The 27,162-nt window shown below is 38.2% G+C and overlaps 2 protein-coding genes across 5 annotated transcripts in view; one reads left to right on the top strand and one right to left on the bottom strand.

Moving 5' to 3' along the window:
• Positions 1–27,162, top strand: part of LOC134536692 (ribonuclease P protein subunit p25-like protein) — a 444,926-nt gene that overhangs the window by 190,252 nt on the left and 227,512 nt on the right. The window contains exon 1 of one of the 4 annotated variants that reach the window (XM_063376549.1): positions 22,084–22,204. The exons of 2 other annotated variants lie outside the window; for them this stretch is intronic. In XM_063376549.1, coding sequence (XP_063232619.1) covers positions 22,192–22,204 — 13 coding nt within the window. In that variant the 5' untranslated portion in view covers positions 22,084–22,191. Of the gene's footprint in view, positions 1–22,083; positions 22,205–27,162 lie in introns of those variants that run through there. One more of the 4 variants, XM_063376546.1, reaches the window with a different exon arrangement.
• LOC134536691 (tyrosine decarboxylase-like) overlaps positions 1–27,162 on the bottom strand; it is a 142,225-nt gene that overhangs the window by 10,005 nt on the left and 105,058 nt on the right. Inside the window, exons 10-12 of the mRNA XM_063376545.1 lie at positions 25,492–25,562; positions 19,854–20,065; positions 18,531–18,611 (exon numbers count right to left, since the gene is read on the bottom strand). Coding sequence (XP_063232615.1) covers positions 18,531–18,611; positions 19,854–20,065; positions 25,492–25,562 — 364 coding nt within the window. The remainder of the gene's footprint in view (positions 1–18,530; positions 18,612–19,853; positions 20,066–25,491; positions 25,563–27,162) is intronic.

The following is a 27,162-nucleotide window of genomic DNA, read 5'->3' as shown; positions in this document are numbered from 1 at the left end:
AAATTATATATACAAACAACTAATCACACATCCTACATATACGGTTAATTTAGACTTAATAGAGGAGCAAGAGTCTGTAATCAATGGAACTCTCACAACCCAAACAAAATTTAAAGTAGGTACACAAATTTAAATATTATTATGTAGAGCTACACATAACATCCAACTGACTCCAAATGACTACAACACATGACTCAAATAATTTATACGATACCAGGCTAGGTCCAAAGTCAAATTTTTTTTGTACCTCTTATCTACAGTTCAGAGGACCTTCAGTGTTGATATAGCTACAGCCAAGACATGTCCAGTACCATACATCTTCAAAGCCTTCAAAGTCGATCCTTGTTAAGCCTTACGACAAAAGTCTCCGAAACAAGAGACCTACTCTACAAGTTTACTAGACATTTTAAGCTTGTCATAGCACACATCGATAAAAATCTTCGTAAATAACCCAAAATATTATCAGACCACTAGCATTCGATTTATGCACATACAGTAGGTCACCAACATATTCGTCAACACATGATCATTCTACATTAAGCTCCTCACTTACTTATATCAGCCTACTCGACTACACTCAGCACACATAAACTAAAAGAAGTCAAATAACATCCTATTATTTATTTACATTCGAATATTTAACAGCATGCCGACTGCTAATTAAATAAGCCTGACAGTGAACATGTTAGCAAAGTTTACTTTTATATAGGACCAGGAATCCATTGAACCTTCAGAACCTAGCTACACATACACAGTGCTGGATGCAAGGAATTCTACACTCATTAGTAGGGACTGGAAAAATTCGCGGATTCATTCGGCGATAGGCTTGAATTCAAATACATATACCTTTATAATGATTTTGCTATTGGCTTACTGTTCAACAGGACGATTCTCAACCAATAATAAAACCTCAACCAAAGAAGGATCGAATCACAGACAAACCAGCTGAGACGACTTACAAGTCAGCAGCCAATGAACTTTCGTTATTTGCCCAAGTGTACACGGGAATGTTCAGTCTATCCTGACGGCCATCAAAACCGCGAATTTTTCCGGCCCCTACTCATTAGCCATCACTGACACTCATATTACATCATAGGCACTTGAGTCAACACTCATTTTCCATCATTAACATGCACACAAATGCAAATTAACCATCATCGACACTCAATTCAACACTCACTTTCCATCATCGGCACTCATTTTCCAACATCGACACTCAATTCAACACTCACTTTCCATCATCGACACTCAATTCAACACTCACTTTCCATCATCGGCACTCATTTTCCAACATCGACACGCAATTCAACACTCACTTTCCATCATCGGCACTCAGTCTCCATATTCGACACTCAATTCAACACTCATTTTCCATAGTCGACACTCAGTTTCCATCATCATCACTCATTTTCCATAATCGACACTCAATTCGACACTCATTTTCCTTAATCGACACTCAATTCAACACTCAATTTCCATCATCGACACTCAATTCGACACTCAATTTCCATCATCGACACCCAATTCGACACTCAATTTCCATCATCAACACTCAATTCCCATCATCAACACTCAATTCGACACTCATTTTCCATCATCGACTCTCAATTCGACACTCAATTTCCATCATCGACACCCAATTCGACACTCAATTTCCATCATCGACACCCAATTCGACACTCAATTTCCATCATCGACACTCAATTCGACACTCATTTTCCATCAACGACACTCAATTCAACACTCATTTTCCGTCATCGATACTTAATTCTACATTCTTTCCTTCTTCGACACTCATTTTCCATCATCTACATACAGTAAAATGGAAACTTTCCATCATACACACACACACACACACACAGATACATATATAAATATATTCATACTCAACTCAATTCTTTAAAGTAGCAAATACATTAACTTTATTAGGGCATGAATAACGACACATTTTAATAATAATTTTTAAAATTATATTTATATCAAAAATACAAAAGTATAAAATTTCTTTAGTTAATACACATTACTAACTTATTATATATACTCGAAAATTCTAAGTTCATCAAGAATAGTCCACGTTTCTTTGATAACTGATACAATTTCGTCATCTTGCGAAACAAGTAAAAGTCGCAACCTGTTCGTTAACACGTTCGGGTCTTTCCACGATGTATAATCAATTTCACTTGATGCCACCATCTTCTTCGAATGTTTGCTGAACATATTCTGAAAATCGTTGTAATAATGATTATGATAATTTGTATCATCATCATCGGTGCTGTCCACACCTTATCAAACACACTGACCTCTTCATCTTGCATATCCCAGTATTTCGAATTTTTTGACATTGGAGTACCATCATTGGCAACAAGCTTACTTGCAAATTTTCCAAAAAAATATTCCAAAGTCCGTAGAAGTCTACTATAAGACGACTTGTCACTTTTTCTGGAGATGTTACTTTCATTATCTTCTACCTTACTTATATCTTCAACACCAGTTAAGCTATTTCCTTCCTCAAGACCTGGAGATATTTTAACACAATCGCTTTTAAGGCTAGGTAGATCAATTTCATTGTAAGACATACTGTCCCCGAGCATAACGTCTCCATCTACGTACTTTATCTCCTGCGCGAGCTTGGCTTTACAAGTTTTATCGTGTCTTTTTAAATTATCTCTTCGTGTCAACCGTCTACCACACTTGACACAAATTAGTATTTGACGGAATGAGCTTTTAACACAATCGGTCTTTTCATGTCTACGAGCATTATAGCTGTTATCAAAGTATTTGCTACAGTATGTACAATGTCCTTCAGATCGAGATCGATATTTGTGAATCGTACCTTCACTAGACTGTACGTACTCCATAATGGTTGAATAGCAACGAAAAGTATTTTTTAGGTACTTCGTATTTTTATGCATGAACATTCATCAATTATTTACGAAAAAAGATTTTTTTTTCTCATTTTAAAAACAAAAAATCATGTTCCACGTAGTTTTACTACCCACCTTCATATTTCCTCATATGTTATGTTGTAAAAGCAACCAAAGTTGTAGGTTATGGAATGCTCACTCACGATCTCTTGAAAAAGGTGTGCCTCCCTAGATCTCAAGAGGAAGAACATTGACCTTATTTAAAAATTAGTGAATAATACCATGGCCTAGCAAGAATCACAAGATAATCTATTCTCATATTAGCAACCATCATGTATCAGTTGTCTGTAAGTATAAGCAGTCAATGATTTGTGTGGGATGCAGGATGCTCCCTAACGATCGCAACAGAAGGAGGGCTTCGCTAGAACTCAAGGGGAAGGGAAATCTTCGTGTGTGATAGCGTTTCTCAGTTGCTTCATGACGTAGTAATCGTCTGATTAATGAACTTTTGTTTTTGCCTGATTTCCACCTGTTAAAATTCTTTTTTAAGTGTTGATTTGATAATATGACTTCGAAAATTTATACGAAACTCTGAATAAAATTACCTGTCTTAGACACCAAGGACAATGCAGTTTGTCCTTCATGTTAATGCTTCTCAGCTGTCTCAAAGCATATTATTTTTCTGAGTAAGGTTATTATTTTTTAAATCCACCTGATAAAAATATTGTATGTGCTGATTTATTGACAGAATTTCACTAATTAAATGTAACTCTGAATAGAAATGACATGACTCATTAAGTAAAAAATTCTTCATGCAGGGATAGATTTCTCACAAATAATCAGGAGCACTCGGAGAAAACCATCAGATGTCTAGTCAAGTATAATCAGAAGCACTCGGAGAAAACCATAAGATGTCTAGTCAGGTATAATCAGGAGCACACGGAGAAAACCACCATAATTTTGTCAAGAATAATCGGAAGCCCACGGAGAAAACCGCCATAATATTGTCAAGAATAATCGGAAGCACACGGAGAAAACCACCATAATATTGTCAAGAATAATCGGAAGCACACGGAGAAAACCATCAGGGAGGATGTCGTTTATAAACATCATAAATTACCATTTTTTTTTTTAAAAAAGTCCAAATTTAATCTTGCTTAAGCAACATGAGAGTTCTAGCACAAGCCCGCTTGTGAACTCTTTGCTTAAGCAGGATTCAATTTGGACTTTTTAAAAAAAAAATTGGTAATTTATGATGTTTATAAACGACATCCTCCCTGATGGTTTTCTCCGTGTGCTTCCGATTATTCTTGACTATATTATGGTGGTTTTCTCCGTGTGCTCCTGATTATACCTGACTAGACATCTTATTGTTTTCTCCGAGTGCTTCTGATTATACTTGACTAGACATCTGATGGTTTTCTCCGAGTGCTCCTGATTATTTGTGAGAAATCTATCCCTGCATGAAGAATTTTTTACTTAATGAGTCATGTCATTTCTATTCAGAGTTACATTTAATTAGTGAAATTCTGTCAATAAATCAGCACATACAATATTTTTATCAGGTGGATTTAAAAAATAATAACCTTACTCAGAAAAATAATATGCTTTGAGACAGCTGAGAAGCATTAACATGAAGGACAAACTGCATTGTCCTTGGTGTCTAAGACAGGTAATTTTATTCAGAGTTTCGTATAAATTTTCGAAGTCATATTATCAAATCAACACTTAAAAAAGAATTTTAACAGGTGGAAATCAGGCAAAAACAAATGTTCATTAATCAGACGATTACTACGTCATGAAGCAACTGAGAAACGCTATCACACACGAAGATTTCCCTTCCCCTTGAGTTCTAGCGAAGCCCTCCTTCTGTTGCGATCGTTAGGGAGCATCCTGCATCCCACACAAATCATTGACTGCTTATACTTACAGACAACTGATACATGATGGTTGCTAATATGAGAATAGATTATCTTGTGATTCTTGCTAGGCCATGGTATTATTCACTAATTTTTAAATAAGGTCAATGTTCTTCCTCTTGAGATCTAGGGAGGCACACCTTTTTCAAGAGATCGTGAGTGAGCATTCCATAACCTACAACTTTGGTTGCTTTTACAACATAACATATGAGGAAATATGAAGGTGGGTAGTAAAACTACGTGGAACATGATTTTTTGTTTTTAAAATGAGAAAAAAAAATCTTTTTTCGTAAATAATTGATGAATGTTCATGCATAAAAATACGAAGTACCTAAAAAATACTTTTCGTTGCTATTCAACCATTATGGAGTACGTACAGTCTAGTGAAGGTACGATTCACAAATATCGATCTCGATCTGAAGGACATTGTACATACTGTAGCAAATACTTTGATAACAGCTATAATGCTCGTAGACATGAAAAGACCGATTGTGTTAAAAGCTCATTCCGTCAAATACTAATTTGTGTCAAGTGTGGTAGACGGTTGACACGAAGAGATAATTTAAAAAGACACGATAAAACTTGTAAAGCCAAGCTCGCGCAGGAGATAAAGTACGTAGATGGAGACGTTATGCTCGGGGACAGTATGTCTTACAATGAAATTGATCTACCTAGCCTTAAAAGCGATTGTGTTAAAATATCTCCAGGTCTTGAGGAAGGAAATAGCTTAACTGGTGTTGAAGATATAAGTAAGGTAGAAGATAATGAAAGTAACATCTCCAGAAAAAGTGACAAGTCGTCTTATAGTAGACTTCTACGGACTTTGGAATATTTTTTTGGAAAATTTGCAAGTAAGCTTGTTGCCAATGATGGTACTCCAATGTCAAAAAATTCGAAATACTGGGATATGCAAGATGAAGAGGTCAGTGTGTTTGATAAAGATGTGGACAGCACCGATGATGATGATACAAATTATCATAATCATTATTACAACGATTTTCAGAATATGTTCAGCAAACATTCGAAGAAGATGGTGGCATCAAGTGAAATTGATTATACATCGTGGAAAGACCCGAACGTGTTAACGAACAGGTTGCGACTTTTACTTGTTTCGCAAGATGACGAAATTGTATCAGTTATCAAAGAAACGTGGACTATTCTTGATGAACTTAGAATTTTCGAGTATATATAATAAGTTAGTAATGTGTATTAACTAAAGAAATTTTATACTTTTGTATTTTTGATATAAATATAATTTTAAAAATTATTATTAAAATGTGTCGTTATTCATGCCCTAATAAAGTTAATGTATTTGCTACTTTAAAGAATTGAGTTGAGTATGAATATATTTATATATGTATCTGTGTGTGTGTGTGTGTGTGTGTGTGTGTATGATGGAAAGTTTCCATTTTACTGTATGTAGATGATGGAAAATGAGTGTCGAAGAAGGAAAGAATGTAGAATTAAGTATCGATGATGGAAATTGAGTGTTGAATTGGGTGTCGATGATGGAAATTGAGTGTCGAATTGGGTGTCGATGATGGAAATTGAGTGTCGAATAGAGACTCGATGATGGAAAATGAGTGTCGAATTGAGTGTTGATGATGGGAATTGAGTGTTGATGATGGAAATTGAGTGTCGAATTGGGTGTCGATGATGGAAATTGAGTGTCGAATTGAGTGTCGATGATGGAAATTGAGTGTTGAATTGAGTGTCGATTAAGGAAAATGAGTGTCGAATTGAGTGTCGATTATGGAAAATGAGTGATGATGATGGAAACTGAGTGTCGACTATGGAAAATGAGTGTTGAATTGAGTGTCGAATATGGAGACTGAGTGCCGATGATGGAAAGTGAGTGTTGAATTGAGTGTCGATGATGATGGAAAGTGAGTGTTGAATTGCGTGTCGATGTTGGAAAATGAGTGCCGATGATGGAAAGTGAGTGTTGAATTGAGTGTCGATGATGGAAAGTGAGTGTTGAATTGAGTGTCGATGTTGGAAAATGAGTGCCGATGATGGAAAGTGAGTGTTGAATTGAGTGTCGATGATGGTTAATTTGCATTTGTGTGCATGTTAATGATGGAAAATGAGTGTTGACTCAAGTGCCTATGATGTAATATGAGTGTCAGTGATGGCTAATGAGTGTAGAATTCCTTGCATCCAGCACTGTGTATGTGTAGCTAGGTTCTGAAGGTTCAATGGATTCCTGGTCCTATATAAAAGTAAACTTTGCTAACATGTTCACTGTCAGGCTTATTTAATTAGCAGTCGGCATGCTGTTAAATATTCGAATGTAAATAAATAATAGGATGTTATTTGACTTCTTTTAGTTTATGTGTGCTGAGTGTAGTCGAGTAGGCTGATATAAGTAAGTGAGGAGCTTAATGTAGAATGATCATGTGTTGACGAATATGTTGGTGACCTACTGTATGTGCATAAATCGAATGCTAGTGGTCTGATAATATTTTGGGTTATTTACGAAGATTTTTATCGATGTGTGCTATGACAAGCTTAAAATGTCTAGTAAACTTGTAGAGTAGGTCTCTTGTTTCGGAGACTTTTGTCGTAAGGCTTAACAAGGATCGACTTTGAAGGCTTTGAAGATGTATGGTACTGGACATGTCTTGGCTGTAGCTATATCAACACTGAAGGTCCTCTGAACTGTAGATAAGAGGTACAAAAAAAATTTGACTTTGGACCTAGCCTGGTATCGTATAAATTATTTGAGTCATGTGTTGTAGTCATTTGGAGTCAGTTGGATGTTATGTGTAGCTCTACATAATAATATTTAAATTTGGGTACCTACTTTAAATTTTGTTTGGGTTGTGAGAGTTCCATTGATTACAGACTCTTGCTCCTCTATTAAGTCTAAATTAACCGTATATGTAGGATGTGTGATTAGTTGTTTGTATATATAATTTAAATTCTCATTCCTTGAAATTCCTAATATTTTTAAGTAATAACAATGGATGATCTATTGACTTGCGTATTATACAAGCGAACATGGTTATTTAAGCGAGTCTTAGACAGCAGGTCCCTCAGTCCACATATGCATATAAGTCTTGTATATGAATATTGATGTGTATCCGAACTCAATGGTAGCAACGTCGACATCGGTACAAATCCCAATGGTGGCGGGGTCAACGACTGCAGATATCTTGACGGAGGGTCTCGCGTCTTCACCGGGGTCCCTGACGACGGAGGCGATTATGACGAAGCAGATCTCGATGACAACGATGAGGACAGCTCCAGAGATTCCGATGGTAACGAGGCTACCATCTCCAGAGATCCTGATGATGGCTGTATCTACTGTCTCTTCACTCCAAGAGACTTCAATGTGTGCATCATCGAACGCAGAGGAGACTCCGATACCTGCAACTACATCGCATTTGGTAAATACAACATTTTGTGAGCAATTCCCAGCTTCTGCATCAGTCGTGTATACACGGATTCTTTGGCATTCAGTAGAGATGATCTGTCAATGTCGACTGGGAAATCTCCAGCTCATGCAACCTACGGGACTTCGTCGTCTACAACAGCAGTGTGCATTGAAAGTAAGATACTTTCCGAGCCGTCGGTGACTCAAGGTCTAACGACAAGACATCTGTGTACGTACTGTGACAAAAGTTTTAAATACCGTCAACATGCAAGAAGACATGAAAATCATGTCTGTAGAAGAAACGCTGATCGTGTGACATTTCCATGTGACCCGTGTGGTGTACATTTCACAAACAAAAGTAATTTGATTAGGCATTGTAAAAGCATAGTTCATTTGCAGGTTGTACAGCGGGGAAGCGATGGTAATTGCAATGAATATCTGTATTAGTGCTGCTACTGTGGTAAACGATTTGAACGACTACGAAGTACACGCATCCATGAAAAGCATGGCTGCAGAAGAAATCTTGACCGTGTAAAATTTCTGTGTGAGAAGTGCGGTATACAGGTTACACGAAAATTTTACTTGAAAAAAAATAAATTTTGTAAAGACGGGTTTCTAGCATAATTTCTGGCCCTCTAATGTGTTACACTCCTGAACTGATGTATCGTGATCTGTATGAATTATGTTTATTTTGTCACTCTTAATACGAACTATAATAATTTATTTTAATAAAAATGAATGTCGCATGAACTGAGAATTGTATACGATATATATACCATGTCAGATTTTATTGTGTATAAATGTACAATTTTAAATAAATTATAGAATTAAAGAATTTTTTATATATTTTTCCCTAACCTATCTTAATGTAATAAACTAAATTTGACACGAAATTTAGGTCGAATTTGTAATGCGCGTTTTGTCTTGTTTGTGTGTATTATTTTTTTATCAATAATGCTGAAGATTGTTTTTTTTTTTTGTTAAAATTATTTTTGTCTGAGTATGTCATCTGCATTCTTAAGATTTTTATGGGAGATGTTTTGGTAATGTGCAGGTACAGGTAATGCCGTAACATTAGAGAAAATCTGATAGGAACTTGATTTATTATTTTTGAGGAATAATTTATTACTTCCCGAAATAAAACTAACATACTTGTGGGAAATTTATGGTCTTAAGTCGTAACCTGTCATATATTGGTGTACACTACGGACGTGATATTAAAAAATTAAAGAATGTTTATCAATTGACCACACTTCGGGGTATGCTGGTGCACTGGATGGGTTGTATCAGTAAGATTCCGGATACTTGGTAAACGGTTCTTCGTCCAAGTTACTCACTCCTTCGTTGCTGATTACTAACATGAATTTTTAAAACATGAAAAAAATAATATATACTGACCGGGGTCTTGATTTAAAATATTTTGCTGCTTATAATTATCAGAGTATCGGCTTTTACAGTATGGTATGTAGGGTTCGACTCCTCTCGTATATGTGCTACAAATTTTTTTTTTGTTGGTAGCAATTTATACATTTGTAAGCTAATTTTCTGCTCTGGTTCAGTGATGTATACTTTGAAGTGGTTCCAGCAAGTAGGCCTTCTTTACGTATGCTGGATTACGATTTCACTGGAGTTTTACGTGAAATGGGTTGGAAGGCTAGCGACGTGATGTATGCATGTCTCGAGCAAACATATGACTGTCGCAGCATTCTGCTAGCTTGCAACTCCCGCGCGAGGGGTCAATGTTCATTTGCGGGTGACGGGTGCGTGTCTCGATCGTGTAGTCTCTGTCTCTATTCTTGAGAATTTTTATTTAGGTTGACGTGCTTGAATTTAAATTCGTATGCATTGTAAGATATTTTTCTACATAAGGTAAGAAAATTACGTAGATGCTACATTGACTGAGATAGGTATCGAACACTTGGTTCTTACCCTATGAGTGACTAGCACTTGTTTGACCTATCTCCACTAACCCTCGTTTACTTTGTGATATAGATGGGACATGGTTGTTTTCAGACAGATGATGGTTAAAATGTCTTGGACAAAGTGTCCTTTGTAGAAATTACTATGTGTGGTAATTATTTTAGTCGAGGAGATAATTTAGTAAAACACGTAAAAATAACGAGATGATTTTTTTCTCTATTGAGTAAACAAATTATTGATAGGATGGATTTGTACGTAGAACTGGTAGTATACCACATCTCTTGAAGAACACTGCATGGTATATATAATGAAAGACTCTTGGGCTCAAGAAACTACACTATAGGTGGAAAGGATGATGTGGTTCCTATGATTAAATGAAAGGAACTTTGATTATTTTTTGTTCTATATACTAAGATGATTTAATTGAGTTTGTGATGATGGGTTGACAGATTAAATAATAAAACTGGACACTTAGGCTTTTAAAGAAAATGAGAATGGAGCTCAGAAGATCATAGATTGTGGTTAATCACTGACAACTGAAATGTGGAAAAGATATCATAAAATGAGTGATATTGATGCAGCTCATGATAATATTGATGACAGCTATGATGATTTACATCTGTGATAGTGACACGGACGCGGAGATTTTAAGACAAATAATATTATTAATATAGAAAAGATGGAAGCCGTAGCACGCCGATCGTGACGAGAAACAAATATTGAAGGATGTTGATGGTATCGGGAAGACTGAAACTAATGAAGGTATCAACACCGTGAAAAGTGAGAATACATTCAAGCCTATATTTAGCAAATCCTCCATACTTTGTATAAATGGTGGACTCCTGAAAAGGAAGCATACAGGCGATGAAGACCCTTCGACATCAACGATATCGAGTTCTTGCAGTAATCTGGGTGAAGACGTTGTCTTCTACGGTGATTGCTACAGTGACTCTGAGGCTGTTTACAAAGGCATAGACTGTGATGCAGAACCTAAAGCTGACAAGATCGAAGAATGTGTTGGTGTCCTGAGACCGAAGCGATGGAAGCGTCGTGTTATAATAATTAAATCTGATCAAGCTTGTGATGATCGCTGGCTAGATGATGAAAGTAACCCTGAGGTTGGTGTTAAAACGGAAGACACCAGAGATCATAATATTTATAATAAACAAGCAATGAAGATGGTTGCAGAAGAGATTGATTCCACATCATGGAAATATCCAAACATATTGGTTGACCGGCTAAGACTGATGGTGGCATCTGTTCGTAGAGAGAACTCCTCGCATATCGTGGAAGTATCGACCATACTTAAAGAACTTCGGAACGCTGGCTACATACAATAATCATTTGATTAACTGTCATGCGTGTACTAATGAAAAAAAAGGAATTATTTATATTTTAAAAAAGTATGATTTATTTCTTGTATCCTGATTTCCAAATAAGTCTGTGTTTCCGCTACTGTATGTGTGATCATTCCGTTTCCTGTGTGTACATTTCGTTTTCCTGTGTGTACATTTCGTTTTCCTGTGTGTACGTCCCGTTTCCTGTGTGTACTGTGTGTACGTTCCGTTTTCCTGTGTGTACGTCACGTTTCCTGTGTGTACTGTGTGTACGTTCCGTTTCCTGTGTGTACGTTCCGTCTCCTGTGTGTACTTTTCGTTTTCCTGTGTGTAAATTCCGTTTTCCTGTGTGTACATTACGTTTTCCTGTGTGTACATTCCATTTTCCTGTGTGTACTGTGTGTAAATTCCGTTTTCCTGTGTGTACTGTGTTCATGGACCATATGACTGACTGTTCATGACTCGATCTCATGGTCCTGAGACACTTGGGCTATATGTATGGATGACTTTTTACATGAACATTTTAAAGGATAATCTAAATATCAAATAACTAGACTTTCATGTAAAGCATTGCGACGCTGTATTTAATTCGTTCGTCAGGTATATTGTCTTGAGCTGATTTTCTTAGAGTGAATGATTAATAAACTCCGCGAAAGGTAATGGAAAACAGAATCTAAAATTCATTTAATATTTAGTTACTACTGTCTCTGTTCAAGAATCGAACCGAGGACAGGAACTTATCTAATTAATTTGTAAATTAATAATTTATATTTTCGGTGACTATTGGAATTTTTTCCCGCTTTTCTAGCTAAATAATTACATGATTTCAAGATGGCGACCGAATTTCAAGATGTCGGGGTTACCTCGGTAATAATAAATGATTACTGCACTGCAGCGGGTTAGAATGGTAAGACGAGTACACACAAGATTGTGTCCTCCATCAGACAAAAAAGATATGATGGCAATGACCACTAGCAGGTGGTAGGTACTCCTGGTACATGTACTAAACATAAACTGTCGGATCCGTGATGGTCGTCAAGGGCAAAGTTAAAAGTCAAGGTCAAATTCAAGGTCAAAGTTCAAGGTCAAGGTCAAAGTTCAAGGTTAGGGTCGAATGTTAAGGTAAAGGTCAAATTTCAAGGTCATGGTCAAAGTTCAGGGTCAAGGTCAAAGTTCTAGGTCAAGGTCAAAGTACAAGGTCAATGACACAGTTCAATGCCAACAGTCGATGTAAAAGGTATGGTGAACATAAAATTATACTAACATGAAGCCTGCACACTCTAGCAGACGAAAACAAGATGACGGTCTCCAGCGGACTAAGACAAGATGGCGGACATGATGTCATACCAGCTGACGATGTATACCTTGGTATTGGTGGTGTGAGGTCGGTCTAGGTAGCTTCCGTGTAGGAAGGATCGGTTGTATGCTCTTAACGGTTTCGAACCAAGGACGGGAATCGATATAATCAATCATAATTCTAATAAGATAATTTTTTTGACGAATATTGGGATTTTTCCCGATTTTCTAACATAAAAATTATGGATTTCCAAGATGACGACTAAATTTCAAAATGTCGACCATAACGGTATTTGCAACATTAATAGGATCCAATATGACGGACGCAACATAAAGTGTAACGATGACATAGTACTCAACCAAGATGGCGGGTGTAACGAAATATGCAACATTTATATAATCCAAGATGGCGGCCGTAATGATAACTGCAACAGTGGTTTTTAATTTTTATTATTTATTCGATTAAATAATTTTTTTTAATGATTTTTAAAAATTTTCCCCGATTTTCTAACATAAAAATTGCGGATTTTAATGATTGCGGGCGTAACGATAATTGCAACAGTTACAACTTATTACAAAATGGCGGATCTGTCTCGAACATGTAGTGCTATTATAACTTAAAATTTAAAAAAAAAAATCAAGTCCCGATATGCATGTTATTTTTTTATATTCCTTATTTTATTCTCAGTCTGGTAAATGTCTCGATAGCCGAGCGGTTAAAGGCGTATGTTTTCCAACCTAGAGATCAAAGCTGCGCTGATTCGAATCACAGCGCTTCCAATGTATTTTGCATAAAAAAATAAATTTGATATGTCGATAAGGACCATACTAGTTCTGGTAGGTAATGGAACATCGACCTTATGTGTTGAGACAGAGCGACACTGGCGCTATCTAGGAACAAACAACATAAACAAAGTCGACGGTATCCAAGATGGTGGCCTCCAGTGGAACAGAAAATAAATCAAGAGTGATGCTGGTGCTATCTGGGAACAAACGACAGAAACAGAGTCGACAGTATCCAAGATGGCGGCTTCCAGTGGAACAGAAAAAATAAATATGGCGACAGAGACGAAAATTTCATCATGAGTGGGGCGCTCGATTTAAAGATGGAGGATTTTAAAAATGGCGACCGTGACCTACTTGTCCCGTTACGCCGTGTCCCGTTACGCCGTGTACCATTACGCTGCAGCCAAGATGGAGGGTCCAAGATGGCGGATCCAAGATGGCGGATCCAAAATGGCCGCCGGGGTCACGGTGAAAGGTCAAGGTCATCCAAGATGGCCGCCGTGACGTAACAATCCAAGATGGCGGTCGGCACCACAGGCACCACATCCTGAATCCTGCCGCAGGACCGTCATTCCTATACTACTCTCGGGCGAGCCTTGAGGTGGCTGTATATGATGCCTGCCAGAGTGGTGGGCCACTGAAGATACCTCGTTCTGCCAGCAGGGTTACGTTGGGGGACTGACTACCAAATCCTCGTCGAAATCATATTATTTTGTGGACGGTGAAAACTAACCCCGACAATCTACCCCTTTAACAAAATAATTGTCTTTTGAACCAGCGGAACCCTAATATGGCCAGTCTTTTGGCGTTCACTAAGACTAAGACAAAAAATCACAACCGAGAGTAAAAATGAAATTACCATCCGACTGTCACAATAAGAAATGGCGGCTGTGACTTGTACGACAATAAGCTGCAGGGTTGGCTGATTAAAACCACCATGGTTTTAATCAAGTGTTTTTTAAAACCAAAATTTAAAAAAAAAATATTTTTTTAATAGAATATCTTAATAAATTTTAATGAAAGGTCTAATTTCACTCAAATGACAATACTTTTCTCATTATTGTTTCTTGTGATACAGGAATAAATAATTATATAACTATCAAGAACTTATTATTGAAATTATCTAAATAAGTTTGTATATTATACCCTGTTAAATATTCCTCTACAATAAAATTAATTAGTTAATTGTAGTCAAAAGTGTACCCAAAGCGGAGATAAATAAATTTATTATTTAAACAAAATCCTATTTTGTGGGAAATCCGCGACTGTATTGTAAATCCCTTTTCTGTGGGAAATGCCCATGCTATGGAAAATCTCTTCCTGTGAGTAAATATCTTACATCGCAGCTTTTCCGATAAGTAAAAATAAAATTACGAAAATACTATTTTACAACCCTAGAGACGTTCCTGGATTTACCCTGAAAACAGCATTAATAAATTCATACTAGTTTATGAGAAATTCCAGTTTTTAGCTCACATTTCAACATCTGTGCATTGCCGCTGCGCCAGTGTCGGTTTGTGTTTGTTCTGTGAAACTTTAAATATTATGAATGGTTGAGTAGGTAAGGTTAACGAATTTTGTCGGGACACAAGAAAACATCTTCTCAGTCTCCAATCGTGGTATTGTATGCCTGTTACAGTACATTAAATACTATTCCATAGTAAAGACGTCATTAAAGCTGCGATTGTTCCTATTGGCTAGCTATTGGAAGAAGCTTAGGAAGTTAGGATCAAAGATTTTCGTAGGTTCCGGGTGCATAACATCGGACAGCGTTCACGTATTGCTACGAATAGACTTACTTTCCAAGTTGATAATAACATCTCAACTTCTGATCAATAGGCTCGAGAGGTTCCTAAAAAGACGACGGTAAAGGGTAAAGGGTAAACTTAAAGCTGATTATAGCTCCTATAATAGAGCGTCGACCTCTGCCATGTTCAAACCTGACACCCCATAATGAGAAAGACTATCACATAAGTGATACCTTGAACGATTCTGGTGATGAGGATAAATTGTAGATTTATTTCATTTTTATTTTTTATTCAGTGTGTAATAATGGGATATTTTCAGTTTCCACGAATTGATCATTTTTGTTTCGATTTGTTTGTATTATTTTTTTTTGTTTTATTATTTGTTTGTGTTTTTCAACCACCTAATTGATTTCTTGTGTAAAAAATATTGATTTTTTTTCTGAATTGTTAATTTTTATGGGAGATCTCAATAATAAAGTTTATTACTAATAAATTGATTTATATTTTTATTATATTACCAAACCGATCAATATATAAATGCAAAAACTCAGAAAAATAATTTTGTACACCTAGATTGTTTGGATGAAACAGTGTGGAGCGCTTTTAGGCGTCATACAACCTCCTAGTTGGTAATGGCAAAAAGGAAATATTAAAAAAAAAAAAAAATAGGTAGTTATATTTTTCCAGTAAATGTAAAACTGTCCTCGGAGAATGCTCTGACTCAGGTGTGTGGCATGTCGCTGTCAGTCAGGTAGGACTGGGCCGGCCGCAGTGCGTGACGTGAGCTCAGTGACAGCAGGGCGAGGCGGGAGGTCGGCAGGTGCGGCCTGCGAGCTCAGTTCGCGCTAACATCGCCCCGCCCTAGGCTCACACGTCATCACCAGCTTGTATAGCCGTCTTCACAAAGTCCGGGTTCCCAATTATTTTCAAATTGCTCTAGAATTTATCCAAACTCAAGATGCACACTTAATATACAAAAAAGGTAGCTCCGTAAAGTCGTCTCATGGTTAAATTTTTTTTCCTATCCTGTCTCGGTTCCGATTTTTTTTTCTAAACTTAAAACAGCACCTGTAAGAGCCGCCATCCTAAACAACTTAATTTTTACCATGCTTATATTAGCTTCACTTTTAATTAACGAACTATGTAAACAAATGTTGGAAGTTAATTTTAACCTAATAATGACTGTCGTGTCGATTCGAAACATTTGCACGCATATGTAATCCAAATGACAATACATTAAATAATTTGATACCATCTAACGGATCTGTTGATGGAGCCAGGAGGTGGATAGTGTAACTCATGTTCTTATTGTGTAACTGATAAATTATTTTTTTAAATATTTTAAACTTTAATTTTTTACTGCTATGGTCAAGGCATCACCCACTGATCTGCAACACCAGAAATTTGCAGTGTATACAAAAATTGGTTGTCTGTAAAGTCGGTTTACGGACGATAGTTTAACGTGACAACGTCATAACAAAACATTGATGAAATGATTGCATTCTTTTATTTGCACTCATTAATTCAAATATGTTTATTACTTTAACGAAGATATTATTTTAACTATAACTTTTATACATGTTTGCTATTTAACTTCTTCCAATCTGTGTTATTCTGTTAAGGATAGGACGATGATAGGAAAAGTAGGAAACGAATGGGAGGGTTTCAAGTATAATGTGCCTCGAAAAAGTCAAATCGATGGTTGTCCCAATCAAGTGGAAGAGAGATAGATGCGGCGAAAACGTACAATGAGCGTAACGGGACACAGCGTAACGGGACAATGTGCGTTACGGGACACTTTTTCGTACGTGAAGCCGGCGTTCGTCGCTTTATTAGACATTGTCACGTCAAAAATTTTAGTAAAAAACCGCAAAAGAGCTCAACTTGCCAGCCTTCATGTTTTTTTCGAGTATGTTTACACCACAGAACTGAACATAGCGCGAGGCCTCACAGTGTGCATGGACAGCCGTGCCTCACTTCACGGAGCCGTCGAGAGAAACTAAAGGGCGAGGTACAAATACGTTTGTCTAAGGCCTCTTCCACCTCCTAATGTACGGAATTTGAAAAACCCCCACAATAAAAACAATCAAGACAGTAAACGTTGCCATGACCACAACTGTAAACGCGATCTACGTGTATCACATAACTTATAAGATTTCAAAAAATAAAATAAAATTTATAAATCTGTACCTTGGAGGCATAAACAGTAAGCTATGTTTGGGCAAAATCACTTTCAACCATAAACTTGACCAATGTTTGTCGTTTTCTCTAGTGGCATACAACACTAATATCAACAAAATTTAGAAAATTTATATATATTGAGTAGAAAATAGTTGAATAAACAAGTGAGGTAATATTTAAAATTCTTTTAAACTTCCCTCATGAAAAATATTGTGCATGTGACACTGTCTGTTATGCCGCCTAGGTACAGACATAGACATCATTTTCATTATATATCATTAATCTCGCGCGTTGTAAAAAAAAATCTCGTCACTCAGCCGGCCCCCTTCTACCCCACCCTCTGAATGTCCTGCCACGTCATGCCATGTCCTGCCACGTCTTGCCATGTCCTGCCACGTCCTGCCATGTACTGCCGTGTCCTGCCATGTCTTGCATGTCGTGCCGTGTCCTGCCACATCCTGCCGTGTCCTGCAACATCCTGCCGTGTCCTGCAACATCCTGCCGTGTCCTGCAACGTCCTGACGTGTCCTGCATGTCGTACCGTGACGTGCCGTGTCCTACCATGTCGTGCCGTGTCCTGCCACGTCCTGCCGTGTCCTGCATTTCGTGCCGTGTCGTGCCGTGTCCTGCCATGTCCTATCGTGTCCTGCCATGTCCTGCCACGTCGTGCCGTGTCCTGCCGTGTCGTGCCGTGTCCTGCCGTGTCCTGCCATGTCCTGTCGTGACCTGCCACGTCCTGCCGCGTCCTGCCACGTCCTGCCGTGTCCTGCCGTGTCGTGCCGTGTCCTGCCGTGTTCTGCCGTGTCCTGCCTTGTCGTGCCGTTTCGTGCCGTGTCGTGCCGTTTCCTTCCGCGTCCTGCCGTGTCCTGCCACGTCCTGCCGTGTCCTGCCGTGTCTTGCCACGTACTTCCGTGTCCTGCCGTGTCCTGCCATGTCGTGCCGTTTCGTGCCGTGTCCTGCCACGTCCTGCCGTGTCCTGCCGTGTCGTGCCGTGTCCTGCAGTGTCCTGCCGTGTCCTGCTGTGTCCTTCTGTGTCCTGCCGTGTCCTGGCGCGCAGCTCGGCGACCACGGGCGCCCCAGGTCGCACGAGGACCGCTCACCTGACCGGCACCTCGCTGGACGACACGTCGTCGAACACTCCCTGGAAGAGGAAGGCGAGCGGCCAGCTGATCCACGAGGCGCTGCGAACAAACGAGCATCGCGCATTCAACAGCTCCAGCTTTCATTTAGGCTGTCCATGAATGGCATATCATAACAGTTAAATTTGGACTATTTACAAAAAATCATACTAACCAAGTTTTTCTTACAAACGTTCAGTAAATGCTCTTTTAGTTACATGGCACACATACAATCAACGGTGAGGGACTTTGACGTTCAACCGCTCTCATACAAATAAATTCCAAAGGGGAGGGGCTCTTAACATGTTGCCAAATAAAATTTGCATGTTCGCCCTCTACTAATTGGAGAAAGAGCCATTCTTTCAGCATATCCAGATAAGCCACTCCTGTTACGGTAGCATCAGTTAAACAAAATGGCCCGTCGGGACATAGCGCAGAAAACATTTAATTTTGAGGAATCCTTTTTTGTTTTATACAAGTTCATGAGGATGTTCTGACCCTCAAATACGCAGTTGAACTGAAATTACATATTCATACTTAGCAAATATCAAAACACAAAACGCTGGCGCTCAGGAGTCGCAATTTTGCGTAGGTGGTGCTGCAAGCGAGAAAACAACAAAGCAGTACTCGCGCATGAGCTTGTAAAATAACATTTGAGTTACTCTTTGTGACCTTGAAACAAAACTCTGCAATGCTTAAAGCTGATACAATTAAAATTTAGAACTGATAACATTCTTTTATGGACATGCTGTACAAATTCTTATCTTTTTAAATCTTCTTCATTAGAGCATAACGCCTCATCGACAGCGAGGTCATAAGAACGAGACACAAAACACAGGCCAGGGATCTTGGGAAAAGAGTTGTTATGATCCGTAAGTGAAGACTTGATTTAGCAATCAGCATCCAGAGAACATAATTGTTACAATTATATTTTAGTTATCTTGTGTGTGCTTGTGTTAGTGCGTGGCACGTGATTTTTTTTATTATTTAGTTAGTATTATTAATTAAGCAGTTAATTAAACGAAGAAATGAGTGGATGAAGGGGACATGATACAATTTTTGTAATTTGAGTACATGTTAAACAAAGTTTTGTTACTTATTTTGAAGAGATAAAATTTTTGATTGTTTATGTAATAACTAATTATATCAAATTATGTTAATAATTAATATGTTCTGTTACGGAGAGACCTTCATTGATTGTAAAATATAAAAGAAATCTTTAAAATGTTACATAACCCCTTCATCCAAGCTGTACTCAAGATGGCGGAGAGGCTGCTCCCGAACCTGCTGTGTGACACTACTCACAGCGGGGTCTGGATGGTGACGCCGTTGTCGGCCGCGCCCTCGGAGCCCGGCTCGGCCAGGCGGCGGTGGCGGGACGCGGGCAGCGCCTTGGCGATCTTGGGGTTGTAGATCTTGGGGTCGCTGACCATGCGCACGAAGAAGGAGCGCTTGTGCGCTAGCGCCTCGCGGTGCCTGCGAGCCACCATCTCCGACACCTCGTCGTCGCGCGGCTCCTGCGGGACACAGCGTGGTCCTCAGATACCCCCTTCCCCCCGCTCTCCCCTCGACGACACAGCTCCGGTGCTAGCCCGGACAGCTAGGCCTCCACCGGACCCCGGGTTCACCGGGTCCCAGTGTGATGTAGGCTCCAGCAGTGCTGAGGACACAGCCAACTGTCTGGTCAGCTGAGTGCGGTAGAGGGGCTGAGGCGGCCACTATGCTGGGTTGGATCATTTTTATCAATACGTAACTCTAGATGCAATTTTTTTTAGTTTATAAATTCTTATTGGAATTGAATTAAAGATTTAGTTTTTTTTACAAACACTTACCCCTTTTACCAAACTTAGGGTTTGAATTTCGTAAACTGGTAAAATTGTGGTTAGTATATTTCGTATGTTATTATCGGCACCCAAAATAATTTATTATGCTTATTTTAATTCGTAGATAACTATACTTGAAGCAGCTTTTTGTCCAACTTTTGATCTGCGCCATGTTGGTTGGACGCCCAAAACATTGGGTGAAGTATAGTTTTTGCATCGTAGAAAAAGTTATATGACTGTTGTTTATTTTTATTAAGGTCATTGTGTTTAACGACGGAAATTTTAATTTATATGCTACTTCTTAATCACCCTGATGCGTGATGAAGCACCACCGCGGTGCTGATGGTGAGGTAGAAGTGGAAACTGCGTCACAGTCCCTAACTCCACATGCACTTATTCAGAGCCACACGAGGTCACCTGTCACTCTCGTGTCTCGTTAGGAGCGCGCTGACGCGTGCGATCCATCGCCGGCGCTGACGGGCCTCAGCCTCCATCGCTCCGAGTGTTCAGCGCCACGTTCTCTGCACGTGAGCTTCGAGTATAATCATGTTCAACGTAATTGGTTGTCTGTAAAGTCGGTTTACGGACGATAGTTTAACGTGACAACGTCATAACAAAACATTGATGATATGATTCCATACTTTTATGAATAAAATTGAATCATTCTTATTGAATTATCACTATTTTGTATGGATACAAAGAAGGAGTGAAATTAAATCTTCAATTTAATTTGATAGATTTTCTTTTTTTGCACTCATTAATTCAAATATGTTTATTACTTTAACGAAGAGATTATTTTAACTATAACTTTTATACATGTTTGCTTATTAACTTCTTCCAATCTGTGTTATTCTGTTAAGGTTAGGACGATGGTAGGAAAAGTAGGAAACGAATGGAAGTGTTTCAAGTTTAATGTGCCTCGAAAAAGTCAAATCTATGGTTGTTCCAATCGAGTGGAAGAGAGATAGATGCGGCGCAAGCGTACAATGAGTGTAACGGGACAATGCACAACGGGTCAATGTGCGTAACGGGACAATGAGTCATCCTTTTTCGTGCGTGCAGCCGGCGTTCATCGATTTATTAGACGTCACGTCAAAAACAGCGCGTATCACTCAGCACACGTGATAGAAGGGAAACATCTTCAGCAATTCAAACCTCGACTCGTAAATATATTGTAAACATTAAAATCGCAGAGAAAGAAAGCGAGAAAGAGAAAAATAGAGAGAATGAGAGAAAGATAGTAAGAGGGAAGAAGAGAGAGGATGATAGAAAGAGAGATAATGAAAGAGAAACTAATAATATAAAGAAACTTACAGTATTGTTACGACCTCACTAGGTTCTTAAGGGATAGTGCAAATAAGTTTTATTAAAATTTTATCAATTACTTATATATAAATGAATAATTAAATGTACTTTTAAATCTCCTATCACAAATCACTGAAACTAACAAATGTTTATCCTCAAGTCACTAAATGTCTGTCAAGTTCCGCAGTTCGCACTCCTCCCTGGAGCTAGGCTCAACTACGCGCCTGTACACACCACATAGTCTCGCGCCACTCTCACGATCCAGTCAACCTAGATGTCGCTGCACTCAGTGGGGAGGGGGAACCTCTCCTCGGAACTACCGAACTATCGTGGGACTCGTCGTGGCGCGCCTCGCGGAGGCCGGCGTCCTTCTCGAACCATCGAGAGAGTTGGTGTTTATTCTCGCTACTCCGCGCGGCGGCTAGCGGAATTCCCAAGGCCGCTCAGCGATAGATAACAACGCAGAGGAATTTCGATGTTCGTGGAGCCGGGGGGAGGTGGTAGCGACGATCCTTATGATCCGACCAGGTACGCATGGCATGCTTCACGTCATTGGATGGTGCATGACGTCATTAGCCGATGATGTTTTAGTAACGTTGATCATCCCACAGGATCAGCCTATTTTTTCGGGTTTAAAAGTAGCCTATGTGTAAATACAGCATGGAGAAGTAACAGAGATACAAACTTACTCACAAACGTTTGCAAACCCTAGGCAAGACTTGATGGATGCACCAAACGATAGCGCTTTTAAAATTCAAGGCAACGCCATCTTTTGAGAAATTTCAGAACTAAATTCTTATTACCGTCGTTAGTTCGTCAGCCGTCGCGAGTTCCACTAGGCGGACGGGTTTAACTAAGGAGACCAGACCTTACTATATGACCGTGTGGCAGACATAGAGAAATTACACTCACTGTTTGTATGTCTATGACATAATATTTTCTTTTATAAAAATTAATTTAATCCTTTTTCACTCCATATGTGGCCTATGTGAAAATACAGGTTTTGAGCTAGCTGTATGCCAAATCTATGGTAATACATTTTGCGGTTTGAGTGAAAAACTTACACACAAAGTTCGTATTTATAATATTAGTGTTATAGTATAATTAACTTTACCTTAGACTAAGTGAAGGGAAAATAAAATATCTGAAACGTTTTGTAACGTACACACGGTCGGTCACAAGGGAGACTTGGAATAGTCGGAGGATTTGGAAATTCTGGTAAAAATCACATAATATCCAGGTTAAACCAATGTTGAGATAATTTCAGTGTAATGGTTAGACTTAACCTTACCGTCTACCACTAGTCAATTCATTTTCTAATGGCATATTGCATTTGACGTTTTGACGTTGTCTTCATTCGTTTCAGAGCTGTGGTGCAGAGTAGTTTTGATCTGTTTTGAATTTTCTTGCAAGTTTGGCTGAGTTCCGTCTGAGATGTTATCTCCGTGTGTCATGTAAGATATATCCTTTTGTGCATAGTTCACAGGGTTTTTTGTTACTGTGTAAACATTTATATTTCGACATTGAATTAATATTAAATACATTCTCACTATGGAAGTAGCGTAAAACTTTATATTGTTTCTTTATATTGAAACATTACATTTTATTGGTTGAGTGAAAAATTATGAAATACCTGAAGAATATCTTGGAATTTTGTCTTTGGTTTTTCTGGAGACACTGTTGTTGGAAAAAAATTTCTGAAATGTGCATTTATTTGTTCCGAGTAAACTTTCCGTATTGAAGTGAGAATTGATGTAACAAAAACACTTTGGCATTACAGGCAGCCTGGGTAATAACACGCACTCTGAAATTAACAGTCAGTTAACATTGGGTATTTTCTCGAGTGTGTAAGAGAAATACGAAACATATTTTGTAGGTTACTGAACCCGCGAATTTCCCCAAATTTTTCCAGGTTTCTAGGTTTCTCCGACACTTGATGAACTCATATGATAAAGTTACCAGCATCGCATTTATCCTACTGACTGGTGGATACGGTTTGTTGTGAGTCAGTTGTTTGTGGCGTGGTTTTGCGGCAAGGACGGGCTTCCTGTTTCTCCCCTGTCCCGGCGCTATAAGGGTCAGTTCTCCTCGGCACGCTTCCTTCCGCCGGGCGCACCTTGCGGCTCCGGAAGAGGAAGTGGCGGAGCCTGCCGCGAGGAACCTGACATTCACTGACACCGAGTCACACGTCTCAATAATAAGCATCTTACAGTCTTTTCACATTGCCAGGTTAAGTCTGTTACATAACCTATTCGTAAAAAAAGGTGGTTGTCTGTAAAGTCGGTTTACCGACGATAATTTTACGTGATAACTTCATAAGAAAACATTGATGAAAAATTGCATACTTTTTAATTTTCAAATATCAGTTACAGTTTTTGCAAATTTAATTTAAATAATTCGTTTAAATATAATCACGAACAATTACTTATATAAATAAACTGAAATCAAATCTTATATTATAGAAGATTTTCTCGCACGGTGGTTGGCCGGTTCTTGCACGCTCGGCTCAGGCGGAACGTGACAATGAGTCATGCTTTTTCGTGCGTGCAGCCGGCGTTCATCGATTTATAAGACGTTATCACGTAAAAAAAAGTTTGGTAATGGACGTTCATATGTTCTCTGACAAATCTGATGTTAATATGGAGTAGGAAGTTAAGCCAGTGGTTGTGAACGATGGGTCGTGTTTGCTGTGATTTAAATTCATGAGACATACTGGCTGCAGTAGTCCAAAATACAGCCTACCCAGAATTTTTTCGAGTTTGGATGAAATTATAAATTACTACCTGTGGTCTCTGGCTTCGCACGGATAAAAAAGAACTTAAAGACAGTAAGTTCTTTGTGAGGATTACTATAAAAATCTAATATCTATATACACTATTAAATTTTTCTACATAATTTTGTCGGCTTTCAAATTAAAATGTATTTAACTAAAACTATATCAATATGTTGGCAACGAAAATTACAGAAAAACTGGATAAATATTTCAAAATTATGCTCACTGGCAACATGAATTCGTTAATTGTATAATATATATATAATGTTTTTAAGATTGTATATTTCAAACGCACTTGAGCACTATGTACTGGACTTACGTGGTGATTATGTTATATTTCTAACGATATAATGTAAGCCAAAAAACCATTCATTTTGATCCTTTACCTCTGATTATATTTATATATATTGTCTTGGCTTACGGAATCATGTATTTTGAAATCATTAAATACCTTTTGTACGTCTGTAATAGATATAATATTATAATTACAAATTATATAATATATAAGATATATTATAATAATATATAATTATATAATATTATATATTACAAAGAAATATTTATTGAAATCGGCCCGACAGTTTTTGAGTTTACTACTTACTCTATTTATAATACCAGTACAGATTAAATTCGATCTGTTTCAACTCGGACTTACAGACTTACCTATACAAGATAGGAAAATAGGCTATAATCAAGCTTCATTTAAGTTAACTAGTTCACGCATGACAAGCTTGCAGCAAGACTGCCATGACAATGCTTATATCAAGCTTGCCATTGCAATTTTGTTAGTTTGAAACAAGCTTGATTCAAGCTAGCCTAGTACACACTTGACAAGCCTGCCACGGAAAGATAGTAAGCTTGCGGCACTAGTTCAAAGAAGGCTAGAATGAAGCTGGATGTGACAGTCTTGCACGGCAAGCCTAATTATAGTCAAACGACAAGCTTGCCGCAGTTTACAAGCAATGTTGTTTATTGTTGTAATGTCGTTACCAGCTCGAGTGTTTGTTTGAGACGGCCAGCAAGCCTGAGCGCGGCCACTCACCTGTATCTTCCCCGCGTCCTGGCTCTCCAGCAGCTCTGAAGCGAACTCCGTGATCACTTTCCAGGCGTGATCTGCAACAGGCAGACACGTGGGCGAGTGGCTTCTTCCACGTATGCATGGTCACAATTGCACACTCAAACAAAACTTCCACACGATCTCACTTACCTAATGCTTATTTATGACTTACATAAAATTACACAAAATTAGTACAATCTTAAACTTATCATTATTTAAATAACATGATTTTGTGTTTTTTCGTTATTTCAGTAATGAAAATTTGTACTAAACTTGTCCTCAATAGCAAAATAGAAAAAATAAATACGAAGTCATTAATTATTAATGAGTCATATTTAAACACCGCTTTTTAGCTAACGATACCTTTAAATGCACGCATTTACGTATGTTATTAGAATGATTTTTTTGGCAAGGTTATTCCGCGTAGTTTCGCCCATAAAATTCAAATGAAATAGCATCAAATGTACCCAGCCCTGTTGCTTGGGAAGGAAGATTTTCAACTAAAAAAATTGGTTTTCTGTAAAGTCGGTTTACGGACGATAGTTTAACTTGACAACGTCATAACAAAACATTGATGAAATGATTCCATACTTTTATGAATAAAATTGAATAATTTTTATTGAATTATCACTATTTTGTATGGATACAAAGAAGGAGTGAAATTAAAGCTACAATTTAATTGATAAATTTACTTTTATTTGCACTCATTAATTAAAATATGTTTATTACTTTAACGAAGAGATTATTTTAACTATAACTTTTATACATGTTTGCTATTTAACTTCTTCCAATCTGTGTTATTCTGTTAAGGATAGGACGATGATAGGAAAACTACGAATCGAATGGGACTGTTTCAAGTTTAATGTGCCTCGAAAAAATCAAATCGATGGTTTCAATCGAGTGGAAGAGAGATAGATGCGGCGCAAGCGTACAGTGAGCGTAACGGGACACAGCGTAACGGGACAATGTGCGTTACGGGACACTTTTTCGTACGTGCAACCGGCGTTCATCGATTTATTAGACGTCACGTCAAAATAACGATACAACGAGGAATCGAACCGGAGACATTTCGCCTATCGGTCAGTGGTCTTGTCCCCATATCGTACATGTAACCTAAACAATTCTTTGCATTGATCGTAAGCATCAGTAGTTTATAATAGTAGGTCCGAAGGCAGGTTCAAGGTTGTCGCGCCAGTCGCCGTCTGGGATTTGCGACGTCACAGCCGCAAAATTTTCACTGACGTCCTCAGAAACGTTTAAAAAATCCTCAAAATTCTTATTTCAGGAAAAATGTACCATTTTGAGGGGGAATTATCTACTTTAAAGGTAATCGTCAGGTCGCAATGGTCCGTCGAAGGACGGAGACAATCCAGTTCAGTTGAAAAAGTGGCCAGGCTGTATCCCCTGAAAATGTTTCCGCGAAATGATTCCAAGGATTTTACTAGGCTCGTAAGGATACCAAAATCAGCAGTTTTGAATGATCGTCTGAGGTAAATGTTTCCGAATAACGAAGAACTATCCAGAAATACATGTTTGATATATGTTTAACAAATATAATTTTTTTTGAGTAAGTTATCAGTAATTAAAAAAATATATCGAGAGTCGTTTATTACATAATATTGGACAAAGGCCAGTTAGTTTTGGAATGTGTAATTC

The sequence above is a fragment of the Bacillus rossius genome, chromosome 11 (assembly GCF_032445375.1).
Source record: "Bacillus rossius redtenbacheri isolate Brsri chromosome 11, Brsri_v3, whole genome shotgun sequence".
Lineage (NCBI taxonomy): Eukaryota > Metazoa > Arthropoda > Insecta > Phasmatodea > Bacillidae > Bacillus > Bacillus rossius.
The sequence above is the reverse complement of the archived record's forward strand: the minus strand, read 5'-3'. Positions and strand labels throughout refer to the sequence as shown.